This window comes from Entelurus aequoreus, linkage group LG17 (genome assembly GCF_033978785.1).
Source record: "Entelurus aequoreus isolate RoL-2023_Sb linkage group LG17, RoL_Eaeq_v1.1, whole genome shotgun sequence".
In the NCBI taxonomy this organism is placed as follows: domain Eukaryota; kingdom Metazoa; phylum Chordata; class Actinopteri; order Syngnathiformes; family Syngnathidae; genus Entelurus; species Entelurus aequoreus.
The window spans coordinates 16,501,842-16,525,902 of record NC_084747.1 but is presented as its reverse complement, the minus strand read 5'-3'; the positions used below and the strand labels follow the sequence as shown (position 1 = coordinate 16,525,902).

General features: G+C 37.1%; 2 protein-coding genes across 2 annotated transcripts in view; one reads left to right on the top strand and one right to left on the bottom strand.

Moving 5' to 3' along the window:
* Positions 1-24,061, bottom strand: part of LOC133632591 (flavin reductase (NADPH)-like) — a 58,900-nt gene that overhangs the window by 199 nt on the left and 34,640 nt on the right. Inside the window, exons 7-8 of the transcript XR_009821689.1 lie at positions 17,571-17,651; positions 31-260 (exon numbers count right to left, since the gene is read on the bottom strand). The gene's annotated coding sequence lies outside the window, so the exon portion shown is untranslated. The remainder of the gene's footprint in view (positions 1-30; positions 261-17,570; positions 17,652-24,061) is intronic.
* Positions 195-19,199, top strand: LOC133632583 (long-chain-fatty-acid--CoA ligase ACSBG2-like). The gene is made up of 15 exons (XM_062025072.1): positions 195-269; positions 5,011-5,070; positions 5,136-5,248; positions 8,435-8,718; positions 11,828-11,916; positions 12,171-12,291; positions 12,369-12,449; positions 12,519-12,668; positions 13,585-13,752; positions 13,821-14,002; positions 14,152-14,385; positions 14,697-14,908; positions 16,194-16,333; positions 16,417-16,660; positions 17,810-19,199. Exons 2-15 carry the CDS (start codon positions 5,024-5,026, stop codon positions 17,884-17,886), a joined length of 2,142 nt encoding a protein of 713 aa, XP_061881056.1. The 5' UTR covers positions 195-269; positions 5,011-5,023; the 3' UTR covers positions 17,887-19,199.

The following is a 24,061-nucleotide window of genomic DNA, read 5'->3' as shown; positions in this document are numbered from 1 at the left end:
GACAAGTGTCGGCTTTCGGGTCTTTGTCACCTTGTGAGTTGTGACCTTGGCTCGAGTCGGGCGGTGGATCTTTAACCGGGCACCGCGGCCTGGCCGGATTGCGTAAGGCTCCCTGGACCCGAGGCGGGAGGCGTGGTGTAGGGGCGCCTGCATGGCATGCCCCCCACGCAGGCTTCCTATTGGCTGCCGCTCACCTCCAGCAGAGCGGAAGGAACACCTGCTCAGGTCGGTAACACTCCATCAGGTCTCCATCAAGATCCCTGCAGGAGGTAAGAGATTGTTTATTCATCTTGGTTTGACCTTACGTTACTCTCATATTTAAATATTACTTTTATCATTTACTGTTACACACAACATGACAATTAAATGACATGTTATTTTCAAAATGGATTCGCTTTCAATTGACTGCTAATTGAAAAAAAAATGCTGATGTCCGTGTTGAGCTATTTTTTTTTTTTGTTATTGTGAGTTCATAACTCAGTGAAACTGAATTTATTATATATCCTTGTAATTTGTATTAATATTATAGGATGCACTGTGGTTGTTTAGTGTCGACCAGCACCCATGTTCTCTGCAAAATATGTCAATATTCTCACAAGTCAAGCAGTTGTGTAATAATTTTAGGGGTTAAAACAAATAATATACATTTTAATAAAATTATGTTTTATTTAAATCATTATTTAAAAAAAAAAGGTTAAAACACATAATTAAATTCCTGGTGAATATTTAGTTTAGTAATTTTGCAATTTAAATGACACATTTTAATACAAATGTTTTGTTATTTAAATCATTTTTCTAAAAAAAAAGTAAAAGAGAAAAAATAAATTACTGGTAAATACCGTGCTTTGTAATTTGGTGGTTTAAATGACAAATTATAATAAACATGTTTTATTTAAATTATTATAAAGAAATAAGTAAAACACAAAACATATTTATTCCTGATGAATATTGTGATTTGTAATTTGGTGATTTTAAATGACAAATTTTAATAAAAATGTTTTGTTTAAATGACTATATAAAAAAGAAAGAAGAAAAATGTAATTCCTGGTGAATACTGTGCTTTGTAATTTGGTGGTTTAAATGACAAATTATAATAAAAATGTTTTATTTAAATTATTATAAAGAAATAAGTAAAACACAGAAAATGTTTATTCCTGATGAATATTGTGATTTGTAATTTTAAATGACAAATTTTAATAAAAATGTTTTGTTATTTAAATGACTATATATATAAAAAAGAAGAAAAATTTAATTCCTGGTGAATACTGTGTTTTGTAATTTTGTGATTTGAATAAATTATAATAAAAAAATGTTTTGCTATTTAAATTATTATAAAGAAATAAGTAAAACAGAAAAAAATAATTTCTGATAAATATCGTGCTTTGTAATTTTGTGTTTAAAAATAATTAATAAATCACAAAATTACAAAGCACAATATTCACCAGGAATTACATTTTTCTGTGTTTTTACTTATTTTTTAAATAATGATTTAAATAAAATGTTTCGCCTTTACAGTGTGCGTTGAGTACTGATGATATATACAAGTATAGAAATGAGTCAAATATAATGAGAAGTGACTTTTGTGCACTTGAGTGGACTTTGATGGATCTTGACTTGCTACACTCTTTTTTCTGCAAGAGAAAACTTGACCAAAAGTCACTTTTCGCTCTTAAAAAAGGAGGCCAAAGGTCACACTTGAGTGCTGTTGGGACACATTGGTTCCTGGTAGCCTCATAGTAGCGGACTGGGCTTGAACTGGCCGCGAAAATAACTTCCTTTTGGTGCAGATGTAGAAATTTATTTTCTACTATTTGAAGTTACAGTCCACTTATGGGGGTCATGCTGTGGTAAAAAGTCTGTAATGGCACTTTACTGCCATCTACAGAACTAAAGTGGAACATAATAGCATGGCACTTCTTAATTAAAAAAACCCTCAAGTTTAGTCCATAAAAATTAAAAAAAATAAGTCCTACCATAACGCTTAACTCTCTACATCAACTTCAGAGCTATCTGTCAATATGAAGCTTTATTCAAATGTTTTGTATGTTTTATGACATTTTTGTTAACGAAACCCCGGTTTTTTATGGCAAAAAACACAAAATAAGCAATATATTTATCCATAAAAAAAATTCTAAGAGATACTTGATGTGAAATAATTGGAGCCTTAAATAGGTCAATAATTTATAACAAAATAGATATTGATTATTATTTTTGAACAATGAAAAACATTTTTAAAAATCCCACTAAAATTCTCAAGGATCTAAAAGGGCCTCACTCCATTTCCACCCAAAAATACTTCAAAGTGGAATATTTGATGTGGGAGTAATTGGAGCCTTGACTAGGTTAATCATTCATGAAAACATTGATTTTGATTCATTATTATTTTGTGAACAATGACAGTTTAAAAACAAAAAAAACACTAAAATTCCCAGGGGATCCAAAAGAGCCTCACTCATAAAATTGTTAAAAAAAAAGGTCATTCATTATTTTTCACACTTCAGATCTATCTATCAAAGTTTTTTTTGGTCTATTTTATGCCATTTTGTCATAGAACACTTAGTTTATTTGCTATTGCAACGACACAAAATATGCAACATTTCCACCCAAAAAATATTTCAAAGTGGAATATTTGATGTGGGAGTAATTGGAGCCTTGAATAGGTCAATTATTCATAAAAACATTGATTTTGATTCATTATTATTTTGTGAACAATGACAGTTTAACAAATGTTTTAAAACCCCACTAAAATTCCTAGGGATCCAAAAGAGCCTCACTCATGAAATTGTTAAAAAAAAGGTAATTCATTGTTTTTTTAAACTTTTGACACTTAAATCTTTAGATCAACTTCAGATCTATCTATCAAAGTTTTTTTTTGGTCTATTTTATGCCATTTTGTCATAGAAAACTTAGTTTATTTGTTATTGCAATGGCACAAAATATGAAACATTTCCACCCAAAAAATATTTCAAAGTGGAATATTTGATGTGGGAGTAATTGGAGCCTTGAAAGTCAATTATTCATAAAAACATTGATTTTAATCCATTATTATTTGTTGAGCAGTGACAGCGTTAAAGAAAAAAAAAACAGTCTGTATGGCAGTTTTGTGTTATTCAAGTCAACATTTCAACTTTTTCTCGTTCCATTTCACTTGTTCACTTTTTTAATGTTTTTATTAAAAATTTGCCGCCGGCCGTTAAAAAAATTAGCTGTGGGCCGCACGTTGGACACCTCTTGTCTAATCATTTGGAGTGCATGAGAAAGTGGAAAGAACACTTCATAGCATATTGACCAACACAGCAGCAACAGAACCAGTAAGGAGCCAACAAAGTAATAGTGCTGAGGAGTAATCGTGGCCATGTCAAATATTCAAAGGTTCACCCCAACAACCTACATTTTGAAGTGCATGCAGAGGCAGATAAAATGACCGACAGCCATCTTTGATACTGTCAGTGGTTCTCAAACCTTTTTCACCATGCACCTTTTCAGAAAACACTTGGCTCTCCAAGTACTAACATAATGACCAACATTAAAATACAGTAGCTTAGTAGGCCTAAGTATTCATTAAAAACAAGTCAGAGGTTTTATTTAACGAGTATATTTAATATTTTTGGCCACAGATTGAACAGTAACACTGTGTTTGAATATAGGAAAATTAAACAGTGTATTTAAATAATGAATCAAATAAAATTAGATGACGACTCTTTGAGATACGACTAAATGGAACCCGCTTGAGAATCACTGCTGTAGACAAATGATGAATTGCTGCATTTGATGAATGGGGATACCTAAATATTGTGGTATTGATTTTTTTTTAAAAAGCAGGAGGTTGCCTACAGCAGGGGTCTGCAACCCAAAATGTTGGAAGAGCCATATTGGACCAAAAATACAAAAACCGCCAAAAAATTCAAGCCTTCTATAAGTGATATAATGAAGTCAACACATGATATAAGTGTCTTTATTAGCTATATTAGCCTACTATCAAAATGACCGTTTAAGTTAAGTTAAGGAAATTAAATGAGCTCAAATATACCTACAAACGAGGCATAATGATGCAATATGTACATGCAGCTAGCCTAAATAGCATGTTAGCATCGATTAGCTTTCCAAATATGCCTGATTAGCACTCCAAACAAGTCAATAACATCAACAAAGTTCATCTTTTTGCATTCGCGCACAGCATAAAAAGTTTGGTGGACCAAATGAGACAAATAATGAGTGGCATAAAATATGTCTTTCTGTAGCATCGTTGAAGAAAGTTATACATGTAAACAAACTACGGTCAGTTCAAGGACCGCCAAAATTAGTAGGACAAAACGGCGCTCACCAAATACTCTCATCAGACAATCATGTTTAATATAAACAAACTACGGTGCGTTCAAGGACCTCCGAAATCAGGAAAAATGGCGCGCGCCAAATACTCTCATCAGGGAAGCATGTTTAATATAAACAGAGGGGATTTCTAACAATTAGGGAGGTTTGTGTCATGTTTGTCCTCCTACAGAAACCATATTAAAACGAAAATATATTTTTCTCCCATCTTTTTTTATTTTCATACATTTTTGAAAAAGCTCCAGGGAGCCACTAGGGCGGCGCTTAAGAGCCGCATGTTGCAGACCCCTGGCCTACAGCCACATTTGTTAATGACAATGTTGTTGACCTATAGGAGACTTGATCAAACATATATTTTTAATTAGCGCATTCCTGGTGAATAACTGTGACCACTTTGTTGCAGTCCGACTGACCACTAGATGGCGCCATTCCTCCCTAAGGAGGACATAAACATGCCAGAGGCTCTTCTGGCACTTTGACAAAAGTATATGTTTGGGCTTCACTAGTATTTGGGTCAAAGGTGATTGAAGCCTGGAGGTTGCATGACAAAGATGTCCCAACGCCGTCTGGCCCGGAACTCCACAACGTTTCGACACAAAGATGGTTCAGTGTTGCAACGTGACTCGTATAAAAGAGCAGAGTCCTTCATCGAGACATTAATGCTCCTATTTTGTGCCGCAGCAGACGAGTGAAGATGGGTGACGCTGCGCTGAGCAACATGGCGGCGGCCCACGTGACAAGGTACTCGCCACGGACGCCAAACATCCCCAACAGCACATAGGTTTTCAACATGTCTTCATTCCCAGCATGCCACACCACAATGGGGACCCTCTGGCCTTCTCTAGTCTCACCATTGACACGGCTTTAGCGCCCAGAAGGGGGACACATGAAGCTGAAGCACAAGAGCGACCCAAACCAGGTAACAAGGGCTCTTTTTTTTAACATTTAAAGCAACATTTGTATTACATTATTTATTTTACACAAAACATATTTTTTTAAACACCCGGAAAATATCAATATAACATTACAAAACTAAGGTATTACTCACATTAATGTTTGTTAATTATGCATGGAATTTGTATTATATTGATATTAATGATGTAGAAAGTACACTTTTATTTTATTATACACATTTTATTTGTTTATTCTGCTTTTTGAAATCAATATGACAAACACTACTCAAATATTGTACACAATTTTTGGGGTAATATTTTACAAAACAATACATGAGGATTATATGTATACACCAATATATTCCACCCTTTATATTTAAGTATAAATGTTACTTTATGACATATGTTTATTATTAGCAGTACCCTTTTCCACTGATTGGTTGGGGAGATCACATGATTTTAATGACCCTGTGTAGACCTTTTTAGGCAAAGAACTATACTAAGTAACATAAATTGCATTTAACAAAGAAAAACAAAAGTGTCACTAAAAGGTAGCCAATCAGTGACAAAAGGTGATAATGTTGATTGAAAAGTTACACTCAGGAAGAAAAGCACATTATATTAATAAAATAAACGACACAAGTTGCAGACACCACTTTCTTTCCTTATTTCTGTATATATGAACAGTTATTACTATTATTGGTCATAACTTGATTCAAGTTTATTGTGAAAAAATTGTGAACAGGAAGTGAACAAAAAGTTTTGCAACTGTTATGTAAAGAAAAGGGGTAGGATTAAATAAGCTCTGCTTCTTCCTACTCCTTTTCGAACATGTTGAAAAGAGAAACTGGAAATTGTGATGTATCATGTTGTATGCTTGCATGTTCGAAATAAACTCAAACTCAAACAGTAGAGTAATTTGTCGATGAGCTCTAAATATCTGCATTTATTGCCATCTAGTGTCTATTTTTTTTTAAGTCTGTGCGGTTTAAAATTAGTAAAACAACAATACAGTATTTTTTTTCCGAATTGTTTTAGGTTAAGGTTACAAGTAGAGATGTACGATAATGGCTTTTTTGCCGATATTCCGATATTGTCCAACTCTTAATTACCGATTCCTATATCAACCGATACCGATATATACAGTCGTGGAATTAACACATTATTATGCCTAATTTTTTTTGTGATGCCCCGCTTTTTTTTGATTGATTGAAAATTGTATTAGTAGATTGCACAGTACAGTACATATTCCGCACAATTGACCACTAAATGGTAACACCCGAAATAAGTTTTTCAACTTGTTTAAGTCGGGGTCCACGTTAATCAATTCATGCTGGATGCATTAAACAATGTAACAAGGTTTTCCAAAATAAATGAACTCAAGTTACGGGAAAAAATGGCGTGGCGAAGTTGGTAGAGTGGCCGTGTCAGCAATCGGAGTGTTGCTGGTTACTGGGGTTCAATCCCCACCTTCTACCATCCTAGTCACGTCCGTTGTGTCCTTGGGCAAGACACTTCACCCTTGCTCCTGATGGCTGCTGGTTAGCGCCTTGCATGGCTAGCTCCCGCCATCAGTGTGTGAATGTGTGTGTGAATGGGTGAATGTGGAAATACTGTCAAAGCGCTTTGAGTACCTTGAAGGTAGAAAAGCGCTATACAAGTATAACCCATTTATCATTTATAACATGGCACTGCCATATTTATTATTGAAGTCACAAAGTGCATTATTTCTTTTAACATGCCTCAAAACAGCAGCTTGGAATTTGGGACATGCTCTCCCTGAGAGAGCATGAGGATGTTGAGGTGGGCGGGGTTGAGGTGGAGGTGGGGGGGGGGGGGGGTGTATACTGTAGCGTCCCGGAAGAGTTAGTGCTGCAAGGGGTTATGGGTATTTGTTTGTTGTGTTTATGTTGTGTTACGGTGCGGATGTTCTCCCGAAATGTGTTTGTCATTCTTGTTTGGTGTGGGTTCACAGTGTGGCGCATATTTGTAACAGTATTAAAGTTGTTTATACGGCTACCCTCAGTGTGACCTGTATGGCTGTTGACCAAGTATGCATTGCATTCACTTGTGTGTGTGAAAAGCCGTAGATATTATGTGATTGGGCCGGCACGCAAAGGCAGTGCCTTTAAGGTTTATTGGCGCTCTGTACTTCTCCCTACATCCGTGTACACAGCGGCGTTTTAAAAAGTCATACATTTTACTTTTTGATACCGATAATTTTCGATATTACATTTTAAAGCATTTATCGGCCGATAATATCGGCAGCCCGATATTGTCGGACATCTCTAGTTACATGGAAAGCTTAAAACATTGATAGAAATTTCATAAAATCACAAGTTATTGTGTCAATGTTATTGAAAAAAATGCTGCGAATTCAGGCATTTTAGGCCGCAACAATCACCAAAAAGCCTGTGAAATTCTGCTGGCACTAAATATTATATGCATCTAAAGTTTTATAGACACACACACACACACACAGGGACCAAGATGAACTCAAACACACTTAAAACACTTGATACACAGGGACCAAGATTAACTTAGTTGCTAATACACCTGACTACAAAGGGTAATGAGTATAAAAATGTTTAAAGACTCCAATCCTTTAAGAGAAAAAAACAACACAATTATTTCCCTCCAAGCATTAGTCGCAGGGAAAAAAGGCAGCAGGTTTGTCGACTAATGACCCACTTCAGAAAGAGCTTTTCTGCACGTATGCAACTTGCTTTTTGAGCTTCAAAGGCAAGGATACACAATAACGTACTCAATGGAAAATGATGCACACTGGCACACCAAATACAAAATAATATTATCAACAATAACACACACTTTAATCTAACAAATTGTAGCTCACAGTGGTGTGAAACTAACGACTTCCTAATATTTTGGCTACCTTATTGGACTTCCAGCCATAGCATTTGCAGGTACGCCGAAAAAATGCAATGTTTGTCGCAAGTAAATAAAATGGCTTCATTCTTCAAACCTGACTAGCAAGTATGCATGCAAGCTGCATATCTTCCTGCTGTATCTCAGGTATCAACAAGATCTCGCCTCCCTGGCGGGGCGACACACTCGCCATGTAACACACCCACACGGGGACGTCCAGCCATGCCTTCTCACCTGTGTCACTCCTCACTGTGGTTCAGTTTAGTCGTCCCAGTGTGAGTAGTCATCAATGGCGGGTAAATGCAGCTGCCCCTGTTGCCCCCCAGAGCCAAAGGCCATACCGCTGAGGCCGCAGGTCGCCGCGACGACCTCCCTGGCTCCGGCCGAGCAGCTGTGGACCACCAGCAGGGACAAGGCGGTAAGGCTGAGGATGGAAAACACGGGACCTGCGGCGGAGACTCCCCTCACCGTGCATCAGGCGTTCCTGGAGACGGTGCAGAGCTTCGGGGATCACCCGGCCTTGGCCCACAAGGAGGACGGCCAGTGGGTGACGCTGAGCTGGAGGCAGTACTACGAGCAGTGTCGAGCGGCTGCCAAGAGCTTTCTAAAGGTTTGTTTGCATTGAACAGAAACTACTTTTGGACTAACACACACATCTGGAGGCTTTCTTCTACTGTTACTGTTAATGATATCTTATATTCTTCTGAATAATTACAAAAACCCAATAAAATGTACGTTAGGTTTCTTTGCGAACATTTGTCTTTGATGCTTACAAATGTATTTGCAAAAGGTTAGTTGAAAAATATATTGTGCACACAAGTTCAGCAAACAGTAAAGTGTCTTCAATATTTACAAAAACTTTAAGCTTTGACTTTAAAATGTCCCGTTTACCAAAGTATGTACACTACCGTTCAAAAGTTTGGGGTCACATTGAAATGTCCTTATTTTTGAAGGGAAAGCACTGTACTTTTCAATGAAGATAACTTTAAACTAGTCTTAACTTTAAAGAAATACACTCTATACATTGCTAATGTGGTAAATGACTATTCCAGCTGCAAATGTCTGGTTTTTGGTGCAATATCTACATAGGTGTATAGAGGCCCATTTCCAGCAACTATCACTCCAGTGTTCTAATGGTACAATGTGTTTGCTCATTGGCTCAGAAGGCTAATTGATGATTAGAAAACCCTTGTGCAATCATGTTCACACATCTGAAAACAGTTTAGCTCGTTACAGAAGCTACAAAACTGACCTTCCTTTGAGCAGATTGAGTTTCTGGAGCATCACATTTGTGGGGTCAATTAAACGCTCAAAATGTCCAGAAAAAGAGAACTTTCATCTGAAACTCGACAGTCTATTCTTGTTCTTAGAAATGAAGGCTATTCCACAAAATTGTTTGGGTGACCCCAAACTTTTGAACGGTAGTGTACCTCGAACATTCTTTGTATTTGATGCTTACAATGATACGAACACAGGGTAGGTTGAAGACAAAACCTTCAAGTGTCACTGAACACTCTTTAAGTTCACTCTTGAAGTTCCTTAGTGTTTACCAAAAATAAAAACGTTATGTGCACTGAAGACTCCACATCGTTTACAGAACACGTAGATTGGGTTCACTGGAGAATAAATCGCTCTCTCTTCGACGCGTACAAAAATACGACCATGAGGTTCGTTGAAGACACAATGATCTTCAATGTTTAAAGTGTGTACAACTTTAATGTTTTTACGATTTATGAAAATACGTAATAGTTATCTTTGATTCTTGCAATAATACATGCACGTTGTTAGTTAAGGATAAATAATTCTGCAAAGTTTACTACAAAGCGGGTCGTTAAACACTCCTAAATTCTTACAAAATTAGAACACTGAAGACTCTAAAGCATTGACAAAAACACATACATTGGGTTCATTAAAGAATAAATCGCTATCTCTTTGAGGCGTACACAAATACGACCATAAGGTTAGTTGAGGACAAAATAATAAAAAACGCGTACATTAAGATCATCCAAAACTTTAATGTCCTCACTTCTTACGAAAATATGTATGTTTGGTTAATTAAGCACTTTGAATCATCTTTGTTATCATCGTCTTTAGTATATAAACGCGTACATTAGCCTCATTCAAGACTTTAAATTAGCTTCAATGTTTACAAAAAACAACGTGACTCTAAGTCGTATTCAGTATTACGAAAACGCGTACATCGGCTTTATTTGACGACTAAGTAGTCTTTTATTGCATACGTACATTAAGTACCTTGAAGACACATTTGTCAATGACTCCCATAACATTTACATGATTAGGGTTGTTGAAGACTACCTTTTTCAGTATTTACAAAGTAAGAATGTTAGGCTCATGAAAGATGTTTACAAAACCTTGTACATTAGGTTTACAGAAGACAAAACCCTTTTTAGTGTTTACGAAAACACGTACGGGATGTTAGTTGAAGACTAAATCCTTTTTGATGTTTAGGAAAACAGTTTTGTTAGGTTCACTGAAGACTCTAAAATCAGGGGTGTCAAAAATGCAGCCTGGGATCAAAAACTGAATTGTTGATACTTACAACTAATAATTACGCAAAGCTTTGTCTTTAAATATGTAAACTTCCATCGTCTCGGTGAATTGCGGATTTTGAAATAGCACTGACTTTTCCTATTAAAATGTTGTAGGTTTTAGAGTGTTTTAGGAGCATATGAAGTGTGTGTAAAAGCTGTGTGGATGATTTATAAAGACTTTAAATGCATATAAAATTAATGTGCATCATAAAATTAATAGCCTCCCTAATTCGCAGAAATTCACCTCCCACATAACCCCTGTGATAATTGTGGTAACACTGTAGCCTTTTTAGAAAATAAAACAAATATCAATATGGCCCCCACATTCTTTAGTCTTCAATGTTAATGAACTCTCGTAAGTTGAATTTATTGAAGACTTAAGTCTTTAGTATTGACCACAACTCGTTGTAAACTAATTGAATACTTGAAATAGCCTACTCCTCCAAGACACGTACGGTATGCAAGGTATGCTAGGTGTTTACAAAACGTTAAGTTGGATTCACTGACTTTAAGTAAATGAAACCGCTTCTTAAGCCATCAATGAATTGAAGTACTTAACTATTGAGAATTGCTAATGAAATTGTAGCGTCTGAATTAACTAACGTTAAGATTCCGTATGAAACAGTGCACACGCACAACCACAGTATGTTATCAAGTGTCAATCGCTTTTGTCGTGCTTGTAAGCAACACGCAGCTACCAGACAGACGCCAGCTCACCTGCATGTTACCTCAACCGGTCAGACGTATTGTATTCTATTGTGTTATAAGTATTTATTTACTTAGTATTTATTTATAGACACGGATTACTAACTACTGTAAGATGACCTGGATTGCATCAGAACACTCTGTCACACTTACCCAATATCTATGCTGTATATAAAAACAGCATTTTAATGCCGTTTCTCCTGTTTGCTGCTTTGAAATGAAGAACAATTCAGGGAATTCTGGCCGCCCAGAACCTACTGAGCTACACCTAAACGAAACCCATCATCTCTCAAGGGAATCTAATACTGTACATGGGTGTGTGTAATCTACAGCTTGCATTACAGATCTCGTTTCAAGGCTGTGTTTGTGCCACAAACAGCTTACGAAACTTGATGTAGGTCAAAAGTAACGGAGGCAAAGTGTCGTAAGTGCCATTAAAAATGCTTCTGTGACTTCCCTCAGCTGGGCCTGGAACGGTACCATGGTGTGGGGATCCTGGGGTTCAATGCCCCCGAGTGGTTCATCGCAGACATGGGCTGCATTTTCGCCGGGTAAGGCTCTAGAAACTGAACAACAGGTGTTGTTTGCAGGTGCAACAATGCACCTGTGTACAGTGACTTGACATCTTTTGGCCTTACATTTTATCGCTTACATCAAAACCCTATTTTGGTACGTTGCTTAGACACTTAGATGACTATCCTAATGACATGAATAGATTAAATTATTTACATTACTGATGAATCTTAAGGTTATTGTCCTGTTTCTTTACGATCTGCTTACTTGAATGACCTGATGCGTGTTTCAGGGGCCTGGCGACAGGTATTTACACCACCAACACACCTCCAGCTTGTTTGGATGTGGCTGGAAACTCACAAGCCAACATCCTGGTCGTGGAGAACCAAAATCAGCTTGATAAAATCCTGCAGGTGCGGAACGCTTGTATGATCTCAATGGCGGTCTGTCACAGACTCAACCCCGCCTGTTAACTGAATTGTTTCCACAGATAAAAAATGAGCTGCCACATCTTAAAGCAATCGTCCAATACAAAGGCGAGCTGCAGCAACAACTACCATCCCTCTATACGGTACGGTTGCAGTTTCTTAAGAGGATGCAGGCATGGTCTTTAACGGTTTCACATGCACTTTTACTTCAGTGGGCAGACTTCATGAAGCTGGGCAAGGATGTCCCTGACAAGGACCTAGACGATTCTATCAACAGTCTTCATGCTAACGAATGCTGCACCCTCATTTATACGTCAGGAGCCACTGGGCCCCCAAAAGGGGTCATGTTAAGCCACGACAACGTGAGTGACTGGTCTTTCTGATTTTTGACAAAGAATGCTGTATTTGTGTTTGTCTTTTAAAAAAAACTGATGGGTGGTAGTACTTTTCAATGTTCAAACTACAATGGGATCCTGGGACTTAGCATTTTGGGAAAGTTTATTCCAGTGTACAGGAGAATCCAGAATGTAATTTCCTGAATCACTGGACCGGTTTTTCCAAACAGTCCACCCATAACTTTGTGGACTTGGATTTCAAACCGTGCTCCACCTATGGGACTAACATACTCAGTTCCTGTCCAATCTAAGCAGGACTTCGGTACGCATTTGCAATGCCGGTTATTAACAGAAGACACTGGACTGTCGTCTTTATGGACAGCATTTGTAGGTGCTTTCAAGTTGTAGAGGGCGTCCCGTTGGGTGGCTTTAGGTTCCACTCTCTGCTACTTGCAGGTGACATGGTCCAGATGGCGTTGTCAAGCTGTAACCTTCTCTATTTTCTGGATTAAGATGAGACACTGTAGTTTTAAATCTGTGGCCCTAACTGCCACTTGGAAAAGGGTGGAGTGTGCCCTCTGATTCGGGACTGGAGTTCTGACTCAAGCCGATAAATTCAAATACCTTGCGGTCTTGTTCAGGAGTGAGAAAAATAGGAATCTTGAGATCTACCGAAGGATAGATGTAGTGTCCACAGTCATAGGGTCTTTAAAGGTAGTGACCAAAAAACAAGATCACAGATACGAGGACTGGAAATGAGCTCACCATTCAAGGCTGGACTGAGGCAGGAGGTCTTTTTTAATTCAACCTAGTCGAGATTGTGGAACTGTACCTCTTGTTGGACAACGGGGTTGATTTGAGAAACTCCTGGCAGAGATTTATCAATATGTCTCAGTACTTCAGTCAAAAAACAACTAACAACTTGTACTTTCCTTGTGTGTAGCTCACATGGACAGCCCAAACAGCAGGAATCGAGGTCAACCTGAAATACGCTGAGGAGATTGTGGTCAGTTATCTACCGCTCAGCCACGTGGCGGCACAAGTCAATGACATGTACATAACCATGAGGTTTGGAGCCACCACTTATTTCGCAGAGCCGGATGCCCTCAAGGTGTGGTTAGCCAATATTGTCCAAATGGTACGGAAACGTTCTTGACCAAGATATGATTTTCCCTAAAGGGCTCATTGGTAACAACGCTGAAAGAGGTGTCTCCCACCTCGTTCCTCGGAGTTCCTCGCATTTGGGAGAAGATGCAGGAGAAAATGAAGGCTGCCGGAGCCAAGGTGTCCCCGCTAAAGAAGAGTGTAGCCGACTGGGCCAAGTCCATCGGATTGCAGTATAACTACAGTGCCATGAACGGGTGAGACGAAAGACATGCTCTTGGTTTGGGATCTTACAAATAGCTTAGGATTTCAGACCAATTCAGCATGTGACCCAAATTACATGCCTGCCTTTCTAGCACTGTACAGTATATTCCTGTCTTTATTATTCAAATATTTGTGGTGACAGGGAAAATCGTGTTCCATGGGGCTTCATGCTGGCTAACCAAGTGGTCTTCAAGAAGGTGCAAGCTGCCCTGGGCCTTGGGCGCTGCAGGACTTTGTTTACAGGCTCGGCCCCCATCTCCAAAGACACACTGGAATATTTTATGAGTCTCAACTTGCCATTGATGGAACTTTATGGCATGAGTGAAAGCACTGGTCCACACACCGTCTCCACAAATGCGAACTACCAGATCGGCAGGTCAGCATATAAACTCCATCTTGGACGTATTTGAACCACAATAACACATTTTGTTCCCTTAAAAATTATTCCAAACGGAATGTAAACAATAGTTCCGCATGTTTGTTAGCATGCAAAAGTTAGCATTTAATATCAAAGGATCTTGGAAAAGAAGTATGACACAAGCTTTTTTTTCTATTTTAACTTCGTAAATAAGCGTGAATTCACGTCCACCCTAACTACTTGTGAACCATCTCACAATCTTTTTGACTTATGTGGTGTTTTTGTCCAATTGTCAAAACAAGCTAACTCTTTTTTAACTGCCCTCCTAGCTGCGGGAAGGCAATGGCAGGCTGCAAGGTGAAGCTAGACCAAGAAGACAAAGGACACGGAGAGATCTGTTTCTGGGGGAGGAACATCTTCATGGGCTACCTAAACAAGCCTGACCAAACAAAAGAGGCATTGGACCAGGACGGATGGCTGCACTCTGGCGACGTGGGACAGTTTGTGCGAAACTTTCTATTCATCACAGGGAGGATTAAAGGTGAGAACCCAAGCAATGTAACTACAATACTTTTTACTGCATTATTATTTGTATTTTTGATCAAGGCCACTGTGAAGACAGAAAACTAAGAATATAGTTATTATATCACCTGGATATAGTTTTATGAAAAAAGTCACAATTTTAAGTGAACAAAGTCAAAATACTATGTGACAAAAGTAGAGTTGTCAAAATTACCAAGTTAACTGGTGGTTAATCACAAAAAACTATTGCATTAATCATGTACACGCTTAGACTAATCATGTATTATAATTATTATTATAGAGGTTTATGTGAAATAGGGACAGATACAAAAACATAGACATCTGAAACAGTTATCCAATGTATGCATCATAGTGTTTGTAGCCAAAGCTAATTTACAACACTTGTCCCCAACATTATAATCATCATGTATGTATCATTTATTTTCACCGTACAAACTCTTTTACCACACCGCTCTACGGTCAGTGATCAGATCCATAGATTTGTCAATACAAAAATTAGTGAGAAGACTCCGACTGGTGTGCTCGCTGGCAAATTTCACTCCAAAATACAGCCTGGAAGAACTTCAGATAAAACTGTGACCAAGTTTTATGCAAATAAATGACATGCATTCAAGTAAAACGTTTAAAAAGTTCCTAAATGACATTCTGACAGTAAAATTGCATTTGTGTACAAATGTTTGGGTCTTTTATTTAGCAAATTTTAATTATAACAGTAATCACCTGTGATTAATCGCGATTTATAATGATTAATCAAATTAAAAACATTTATTATTTGACAGCTTTAGAATAGAGCCATTCTTTTACAAAAATAATTGAGAGAAAGTTAGAATTTTTCGGAAGACTGAAACTAAAATATGTGAATTAAAAAATACTTTACTTGATGATAAAGTATAAATATTCACTGAATAAAGCTATCAATATATCATGAAAAAAATAATATTTTTAAGAATAGAGTGACTATTGGAATAAAGAAACCAAAATTAAAAAATAAACACAAATCTTAATTTTATTAAAACAAATCTGAATTTGATATATTATGTCATTTGGATATTCTGAAGTCTATAAGAATAAAGTTTAATATTACAGGAATAAAATCAGAATATAACAATACAAGTAAATAATATCTGTACTTCTTTGTGAATAAATTTTTCATAAAAACAACTTATTCAATTAGAAAGAGGTTTAAATATTACAACTACTTCTCAGTAGTCTGATGAAAATTTAAAAAAAAAAACAGTTAACAGGTGATGATGATGATGTGTTTGTTTGGCCTCTAACCACAGAGTTAATCATCACAGCAGGAGGTGAGAACGTGGCGCCTGTGCCCATCGAGAACTTAATGAAGGCTGAGGTAGACATCATCAGCAACGCCATGTTGATCGGCGACAAACGCAAGTTCCTCTCCATGCTGATCACGCTCAAGGTAAATGCAAGCCCGCTGGTGAAGCTGATAACTCCAGGAATTAGAATAGATTAAAAAAGTGAACTTTTTGTCTGCTGCCATAGTGTGCTGTGAATGAAAATGGCGAACCAACGGATCAGCTGACCGACGAGGCCATAATGTTCTGCCGACAAAAAGGCGTGAGTGCCACCAAGGTGTCCGAGATCATGGACAACAAGGAGCCAGCTGTCTACAAGGCCATCCAAGAAGGCATGGAGCGTGTCAATGCCAAGGCCGCGGCAAACGCACAGAAGGTCCAAAAGTTTGTCATCCTGGGAAAAGACTTCTCCATTCCTGGAGGGGAGCTCGGTGAGTGTGAGCAGGGGCGTGGCGTGAGTGTGGCACCTATATCAATCAGTATCCCCTTTCGCACAGAGATCTTGAGATATTTAGGCAGAAGTCTTAGTAGGGGTGGAACGCTTCACAAAATCCACTCCAAGGTTTCTTATAGTCATTCACATTGACGTCCCACTGGGTTGTGAGTTTTTCCTTGCCCTTATGTGGGCTCTGTACCGTGGTTGTCGTTGTGGCTTGTGCAGCCCTTTGAGACACTTGTGACTTAGGGCTATATAAATAAACATTGATTGATTGATTGATTAATTTAACTACGATGGTGACTTTCTTCTCGATGTGTCCTGAGCTAAGGTCATGTACCAACCCACTGTTCTATATGGGTCTGCGTGTTATTTTATTTGTATTATTATATCTGAGTCTCTGTATTTTATTGTACTGTTTGTTTCTGATGCTGCTGCAGTCTAACTTAACTTTTATTGGACCTTGCCATCAACCTGTTGGGGGCAACAGATGGAAATGAGCCTTTGGCTACAATCTGGCACATTTACATTTGACGTGTTCATTGATGTGCATTGTCCCATGTAACCAACATACAGCAAATGGCGACTTCCTTTAGGAGTTTTATTATACATCGACTGTGTGAACAAGTTTATTGGTGTGTCTAGCGGGACAGACGGAAGTTATGTCAAAGAAAATGCGGTCAGTTATAAATTATTTTATGTTTCTGTGTGGCTCGTTAGCAAACGCGTCACACTGGTACTGGTCCCCGGACCAAGGGTATGGGGCCACTGTTGTAAAAAGGCCCCAGTGACATTTTCTTTAGACCACAACCTCGTAAAGCCTGAACCAGTAGTGCCTCCGCTGGTTGAAAGCGAGTAGAGCACTTTATTTTTGCAAAAGTTATAACCAAAGACAATTTTTTTACCATTTCTGGAACGCAGCCCTTCGTGGCCTCATCAGCTTCCAATCAAGGTCATGGCATTCCAGGCAACATTCCAGCAGCGTTCTAAAGCAGATCAAATCACACTGAGATTCACGTGGAATGTTTACGTCTTTCTTTCTGTTTCTCTCTGTGTGTGTGTGTGTGTGTGTGTGTGTGTGTGTGTGTGTGTGTGTGTGTGTGTGTGTGTGTGTGTGTGTGTGTGCGTGCGTGTGTGCGTGCAGGGCCCACCATGAAGCTGAGGAGGCCTATTGTCGTCAACATGTACAATGACAAAATTGAGGAGATGTACTCCGTCTAAAAAAGCTAAAGCTCCATTGAAGACCTCCACCAAAAAAAGGACAACTTTGTAGCTACAAACAAAAAGCTGCTCTCCATTTTTGTTGTTGTTCCAGAGAATTATTTAAGTTCGCCCTAAAACATTTACGTGCACTATTTTCTTTTGTTTTTGTAAATAAAACCACCCAATCACGGCCAAAGCGCAACACTAAGTCACATGACTCACTCAACAAAAAGGGGAACTGCCCTTTTTTTTGGAATTTTGATTTTCGTTCACGATTATTATGAAAGAAGTGACGACGAATGTATTTTTTTTTATGCATTCATACATGAAAATAAACGTAAATAAAAGTATGCTTAAAGCCCTATAATTCGTCTATAAAACCCCATAAAAAACATCCAAAAAGCGCCAACAAAACAATGTTTACATTTCGTGACTTGAATATTAAACAAGTATTAGTGATATTGTTATTATAAGCGCTAAAACAGACAAACTACTTATAGCGGCGCCGTGATCACGAGCTTGTGTGCCAATGTTGACATGATCGACTGATCAGCTGCTTCCTTGTTTCCTTGCTCGTTAAACTTTATTGTAGACCATAAATCATGCCTCTCACCTGGATAGTAGAATAGAATAGAATAGAATAGAAAGTACTTTATTGATCCCTGGGGGAAATTCAGCACCACAGTTCGCTCACAATAGACAATAATAATAATATATAAATAATATAATATATATAATATATTATATATATAATATATGAATAATATAAATATATTCTACATATACTCTACATTTAAGTGCAGTCAAGAAGGAACATATGCATTATACAGTCTGATGGCTGTCGGTATGAAGGACCTCCTGTGTCGTTCCGTGTTGCATTTTGGGAGTCTGAGCCTTCCACTGGACGTGCTCATTCTCTCCGCAAGGTCCGAGTGTAGTGGGTGGGAGGTGTTGTCCCATAATAGAAGAACAAGGACATATTCCAACAAGTTGGTCAATTTTGACAGCCAATTTAGAACCCGGAAATGGCGAGAACGACACGAAAAGACGCTTGGTTCCACCCCCCTTTTCTTTGTGAGGATTACGAGTCATTCTTCATCTAAATGGGAATTTATAACATCCTAGCAGTCTGCATCTAATGACAGCAGACCTTGTACAGTACGTGGTTATTTATTATGTTTGTTGGCTCTCATAAAGTTTGCACTGAGCAGTAATTAGTGATGTAGTTAAAAAAAAAAGCTAACATAGTGATGCTTTTTTAAAATTATTACGCCACATGCTTAAAATGATCAAAATACATAAATATGATATGTTATTATAAATGTGCTCATTACTACATTATATATATATATATATATATATATATATATATATATATATATATATATATATATATATATATATATATATATATATATATATATATATATATATATATATATATGTCTTAATTAGATTATCCAAAAAATAAAATAAAAAAAATAGTGCTCGATACCTTGGTAGAGCGTAATATGTATGTGTGGGAAAAAAAATCACAAGACTATTTCATCTCTACAGGCCTGTTTCATGAGGGTTTCCTCAATCATCAGGAGATGATCTCCATACATACATACATATATATATATATATATATACATATATATATATATACTTACATCATCTTAATGGAGGTGTTTGGATGTTTTTTAAGGGCTTTAAGGCAGAATAGAATTTAAAATACATTAAAAAAATAAATTTGTCGTAATGTCTTTCATTATGATTGTGAACAATAAGCAAAATTTCCCCAAAAGTTCCCCTTGAAAGCCATGTTTGGCTGGTGCAGGTAGGGTCACTTGGCAAACTATTAGGAACATCGCAATTGTAAAATTAATAAGAATATGTATGATAAATATAGTAAAATTCACGATGAAGGGCATGCCTATAACCATGTTTCTACTTGGGGTTGCCTAAAGAATTGGCTGGTGAGTGACTGTATTCTTAATAATAGTCGTGTAGTTTTTAATTAATCAGGGTTTCCCAAACTTAGGGTGAGATTTTTTATTGGGTCGCAAACTCTCAGAGAAAAATAATGTGTACTTTTCTAATAATTACAAGACAGACGTGCAATTTGTAAGAATAAAAATAAAAGTTTAGTATATGTCAAGGAAGCAACTTTCTAATTTGGACCTTCAGAAGAAAAAGTTTGGGAAACCCTGCATGTTTAATGGTCAACAAATTGAAACTTCTTTTTCAGTAAGGACTACTATATTGGATTATTATATATCCATTTTTGTGAGAAATATTGAATCTAAACGGGCGTTGCCAATCTGATTCTGCTGTGTGGACCTCATGCTGAGAAAATAACTGTGTATTATGAAGACTTTCTTTCAGACATTCCTGTGGTTGTACTGTGTACAGTTGAGGACATGATGATACAAACTGTGGCCAAATTTTTAGTTCAAGTGATTTTTTTTTTTAATTGATGATGGTATCTTTTAGCAGGAAATGCCGCACAAACTGTAAGAATGTATGTTGCAGGATATTTTTGCAGCCTTTTTAAAAGATCCGAACATTGAGAATACTATAGATTATAATCATAATTTTTGAAATAGAGCTTGTTTTGAAAATTTTTAAAAATTAGAAAATGTCAATAATAAATATTTCATTTTGTGTCATTCCCTGAAAAAGGCGTTCTTGGCTTCATCTTACTTCTTCATTATTGAGAAGCTCGTTAGGTAAACCATAACTCAGACAGGAGTCACTCAGGGAAATGGGAAAGGTACAGGATGTGTGTAATTACACGTAATGGAGCCTGAGGTGACCAGGTGTTCAGTTGCAGCACGTATGGACTGACAAGACATCTAGGAGCAAGTTTCTTTTGCACATTCCTGAACTTGTAACATTCTTGGATATATTTGTTTCTCTTTATCAGATTAAATTTGGAAGAAAAATGTCTCCAGTGCAGGCTTGAGGTTTCTTTTCATTGTTTCCAGCAGGTGGTTTTTTTACATCATGCACCATCAATCAAATCCTATCATCACAACACAGATCGGAGCGGATTGTTGCTTTTTCTGCGTACAAATATTTATTTCTAGCCATTTCTACCATCCAATCAGGAAAGCAATTGTATAAAACATTTTAAATAGAAATTAAATTAACTGCTGACTGGTTAATTAATTAATTTAAGAAATACATGTGTTTGTAAAGATTATACCATATCTATATATGATTATAAATGCGAATGTAGCAACTAATCCACTAGCTAATCTTAGCTCGATACTAATGGCTACGTACTAGAGATGTCCAATAATGGCTTTTTTGCCGATATTCCGATATTGTCCAACTCTTAATTACGGATTCCGATATCAACCGATACCGATATATACAGTCGTGGAATTAACAGCAGGAAAATGATGCCTAATTTTGCTGTGATGCCCCGCTGGATGCATTAAACAATGTAACAAGGTTTTCCAAAACAAATCAACTCAAGTTATTGAAAAAAGTGCCAACATGGCACTGCCATATTTATTATTGAAGTCACAAAGTGCATAATTTTTTTTAACATGCCTCAAAACAGCAGCTTGGAATTTGGGACATGCTCTCCCTGAGAGAGCATGAGGAGGTTGAGGTGGGCGGGGTTGGGGGGGGGGGGTGTATATTGTAGCGTCCTGGAAGAGTTAGTGCTGCAAGGGGTTGTGGGTATTTGTTCTGTTGTGTTACGGTGCGGATGTTCTCCCGAAATGTGTTTGTCATTCTTGTTTGGTGTGGGTTCACAGTGTGGCGCATATTTGTAACAGTGTTAAAGTTGTTTATACGTTCACCCTCAGTGTGACCTGTATGGCTGTTGACCAAGTATGCCTTGCATTCACTTGTGTGTGTGAAAAGCCGTAGATATTATGTGATTGGGCCGGCACGCAAAGGCAGTGCCTTTAAGGTTTATTGGCGCTCTGTACTTCTCCCTACGTCCGTGTACACAGCGGCGTTTTAAAAAGTCATAAATTTTACTTTCTGAAACTGATACCGATCATTTTGAAACCAATACCGATAATTTCCGAAATTACATTTTAAAGCATTTATTGGCCGATAATATCGGCAGTCCGATATTATCGGACATCTCTACTACGTACTGCTTCCAATGTTCTTGTTCTGTGGAATAACTATCAACATTAGTTGTGGTTGTGTATATATGTCATACTTGCCAACCCTCCCGTTTTTAGCGGGAGAATCCCGTTATTCAGCGCCTCTCCCGACAACCTCCCGGCAGAGATTTTCTCCCGACAAACTCCCGGTATTCAGCTGGAGCTGGAGGCCACGCCCCCTCCAGCTCAATGCGGACCTGAGACTGAGTGGGGACAGCCTATTCTCACGTCCGCTTTCCCACAATATAAATACGCTTGCAAGTTCCAAAACGAATGGAAACAAGAATTTCAGTTCATCCAGGACAGTTCGAAGGGGAAGGTGTATGTTGCCTGTAAATATGTAGAACAGACTTCTCCATTGAACACGGTGGCCGAAATGATTTCTCAGTCATGAACAGAGAAGTTAAACAGGACAATACTGCCATCTAATGGATACATAATTCAAGTATTTCTTTTATGTAAATAAAATAAATATATATATATATATAGCTAGAATTCACTGAAAGTCAAGTATTTCATACATATATATATATATATATATATATATATATATATATATATATATATATATATATATATATATATATATATATATATGAAATATATATGAAATACTCAAGTTGGTGAATTCTAGCGGTAAATAACCACGCCCCCAACCCAAGTATGATATATGTTATTAATTGTTCATTGCTTACCCTTCGTGGATCTTGATTGTGATATATAAGTGTAGAAAATGTATAAAGAAACATTGAGAGGAGTTGAACATTGCCGGAGGGAAGCATAACAGGTACAGAAAAACAGCGCATCATTGCCCACAGTGACGCTCAGAGGACAGGAGTAGGTACTGCACGTCAATGAAAACTATGTATTTTTTTGTTATTAACTTGGGAAATGCAGGATTTGTTATTCGGATCCCTCGTTATATTGGGTGTCCAAACTTTTTCCACTGAGGGCCGCACACTGAAAAATCAAAGCAAGCGGGGGCCATTTTGATATTTTTTTATTTTTAAACCCAATACAATATATGTATAAAAAATATACATTTAGGCCTCCACTCAGGCTTGATCCCGGAGACCCCAAAGGGTTTAGGTAAAAAAAAAAAAAAAAAAAAGTGTCATTATTTAGTATTATTATTATTATTATTATTCAAAGTTTAAATATTTAGATCAATATTAGGTATATCTGTCAATATAACATTTTTTTTTTTTTAAGATTTAAGTTGTATGCCCTTTTTGTCAAAGAAAACCCTGTTTTTTATAGAAAAAACACAAAATATGCAATATTTTACCCCAATAAAATTTTAAAGTGGAACATTTCAGATTATATAATAATTGGAGCTCACAACATAACCCATAACAACATTGATTTTAATTTATTATTATTTTTTGAGCAATGACACTTAAAAAAAAAAAAAAGTCCCACTAAAATTATTGGGGATAAAAAAAAAGGGTCCTGCTAAGTAAAGTGTTAAAAAATTAATCGTACATTTTTTTTAAACTTTTAACACAATAGTCTCGAGATCAACTTCAGATCTATCTGTCAATTATAACTTTTATTGTTGTTTATTATGTTCCTTGTTGGTTCGTTTTAGGCCCTTCTTTAAAAAAAAACAAAAAACGTTTTTTATATGGCAAACACAAAATATGCAACATTTTCCCCAAAAAATATCTCAGTGGAATATTTAATGGGACGTAATTGGAGCCTTGAATAGGTTAATAATTCATAATAACATTGTTTTTGATTCTTTTTTTTTTTTTTAAAGAAAGAAACAGTCTGCATGACAGCTTAGTGTTATTAGAGTCAACATAGCAACATTTTCTTGTCATTTGTTTGCTCTTTTATACCACTTTTTATGTTGTTTTTTTTAAAATCGTATTATTAGAATGTGCCGTGGGGCCGTTAAAAAATTACCTGCGGGCCACAAATGGCCCCCGGGCCGCACTTTGGACACCCCTGGTTTAAATGAATTGCACAGGAGAAGAGCACCGCCACAAATGCGTACTGCGAAGGAGGCAGCCGCCGAATTGAGTCATAGCTTCAGTCTCCAAGGCAGAAGAGTATCAGAAAAAAGTAAC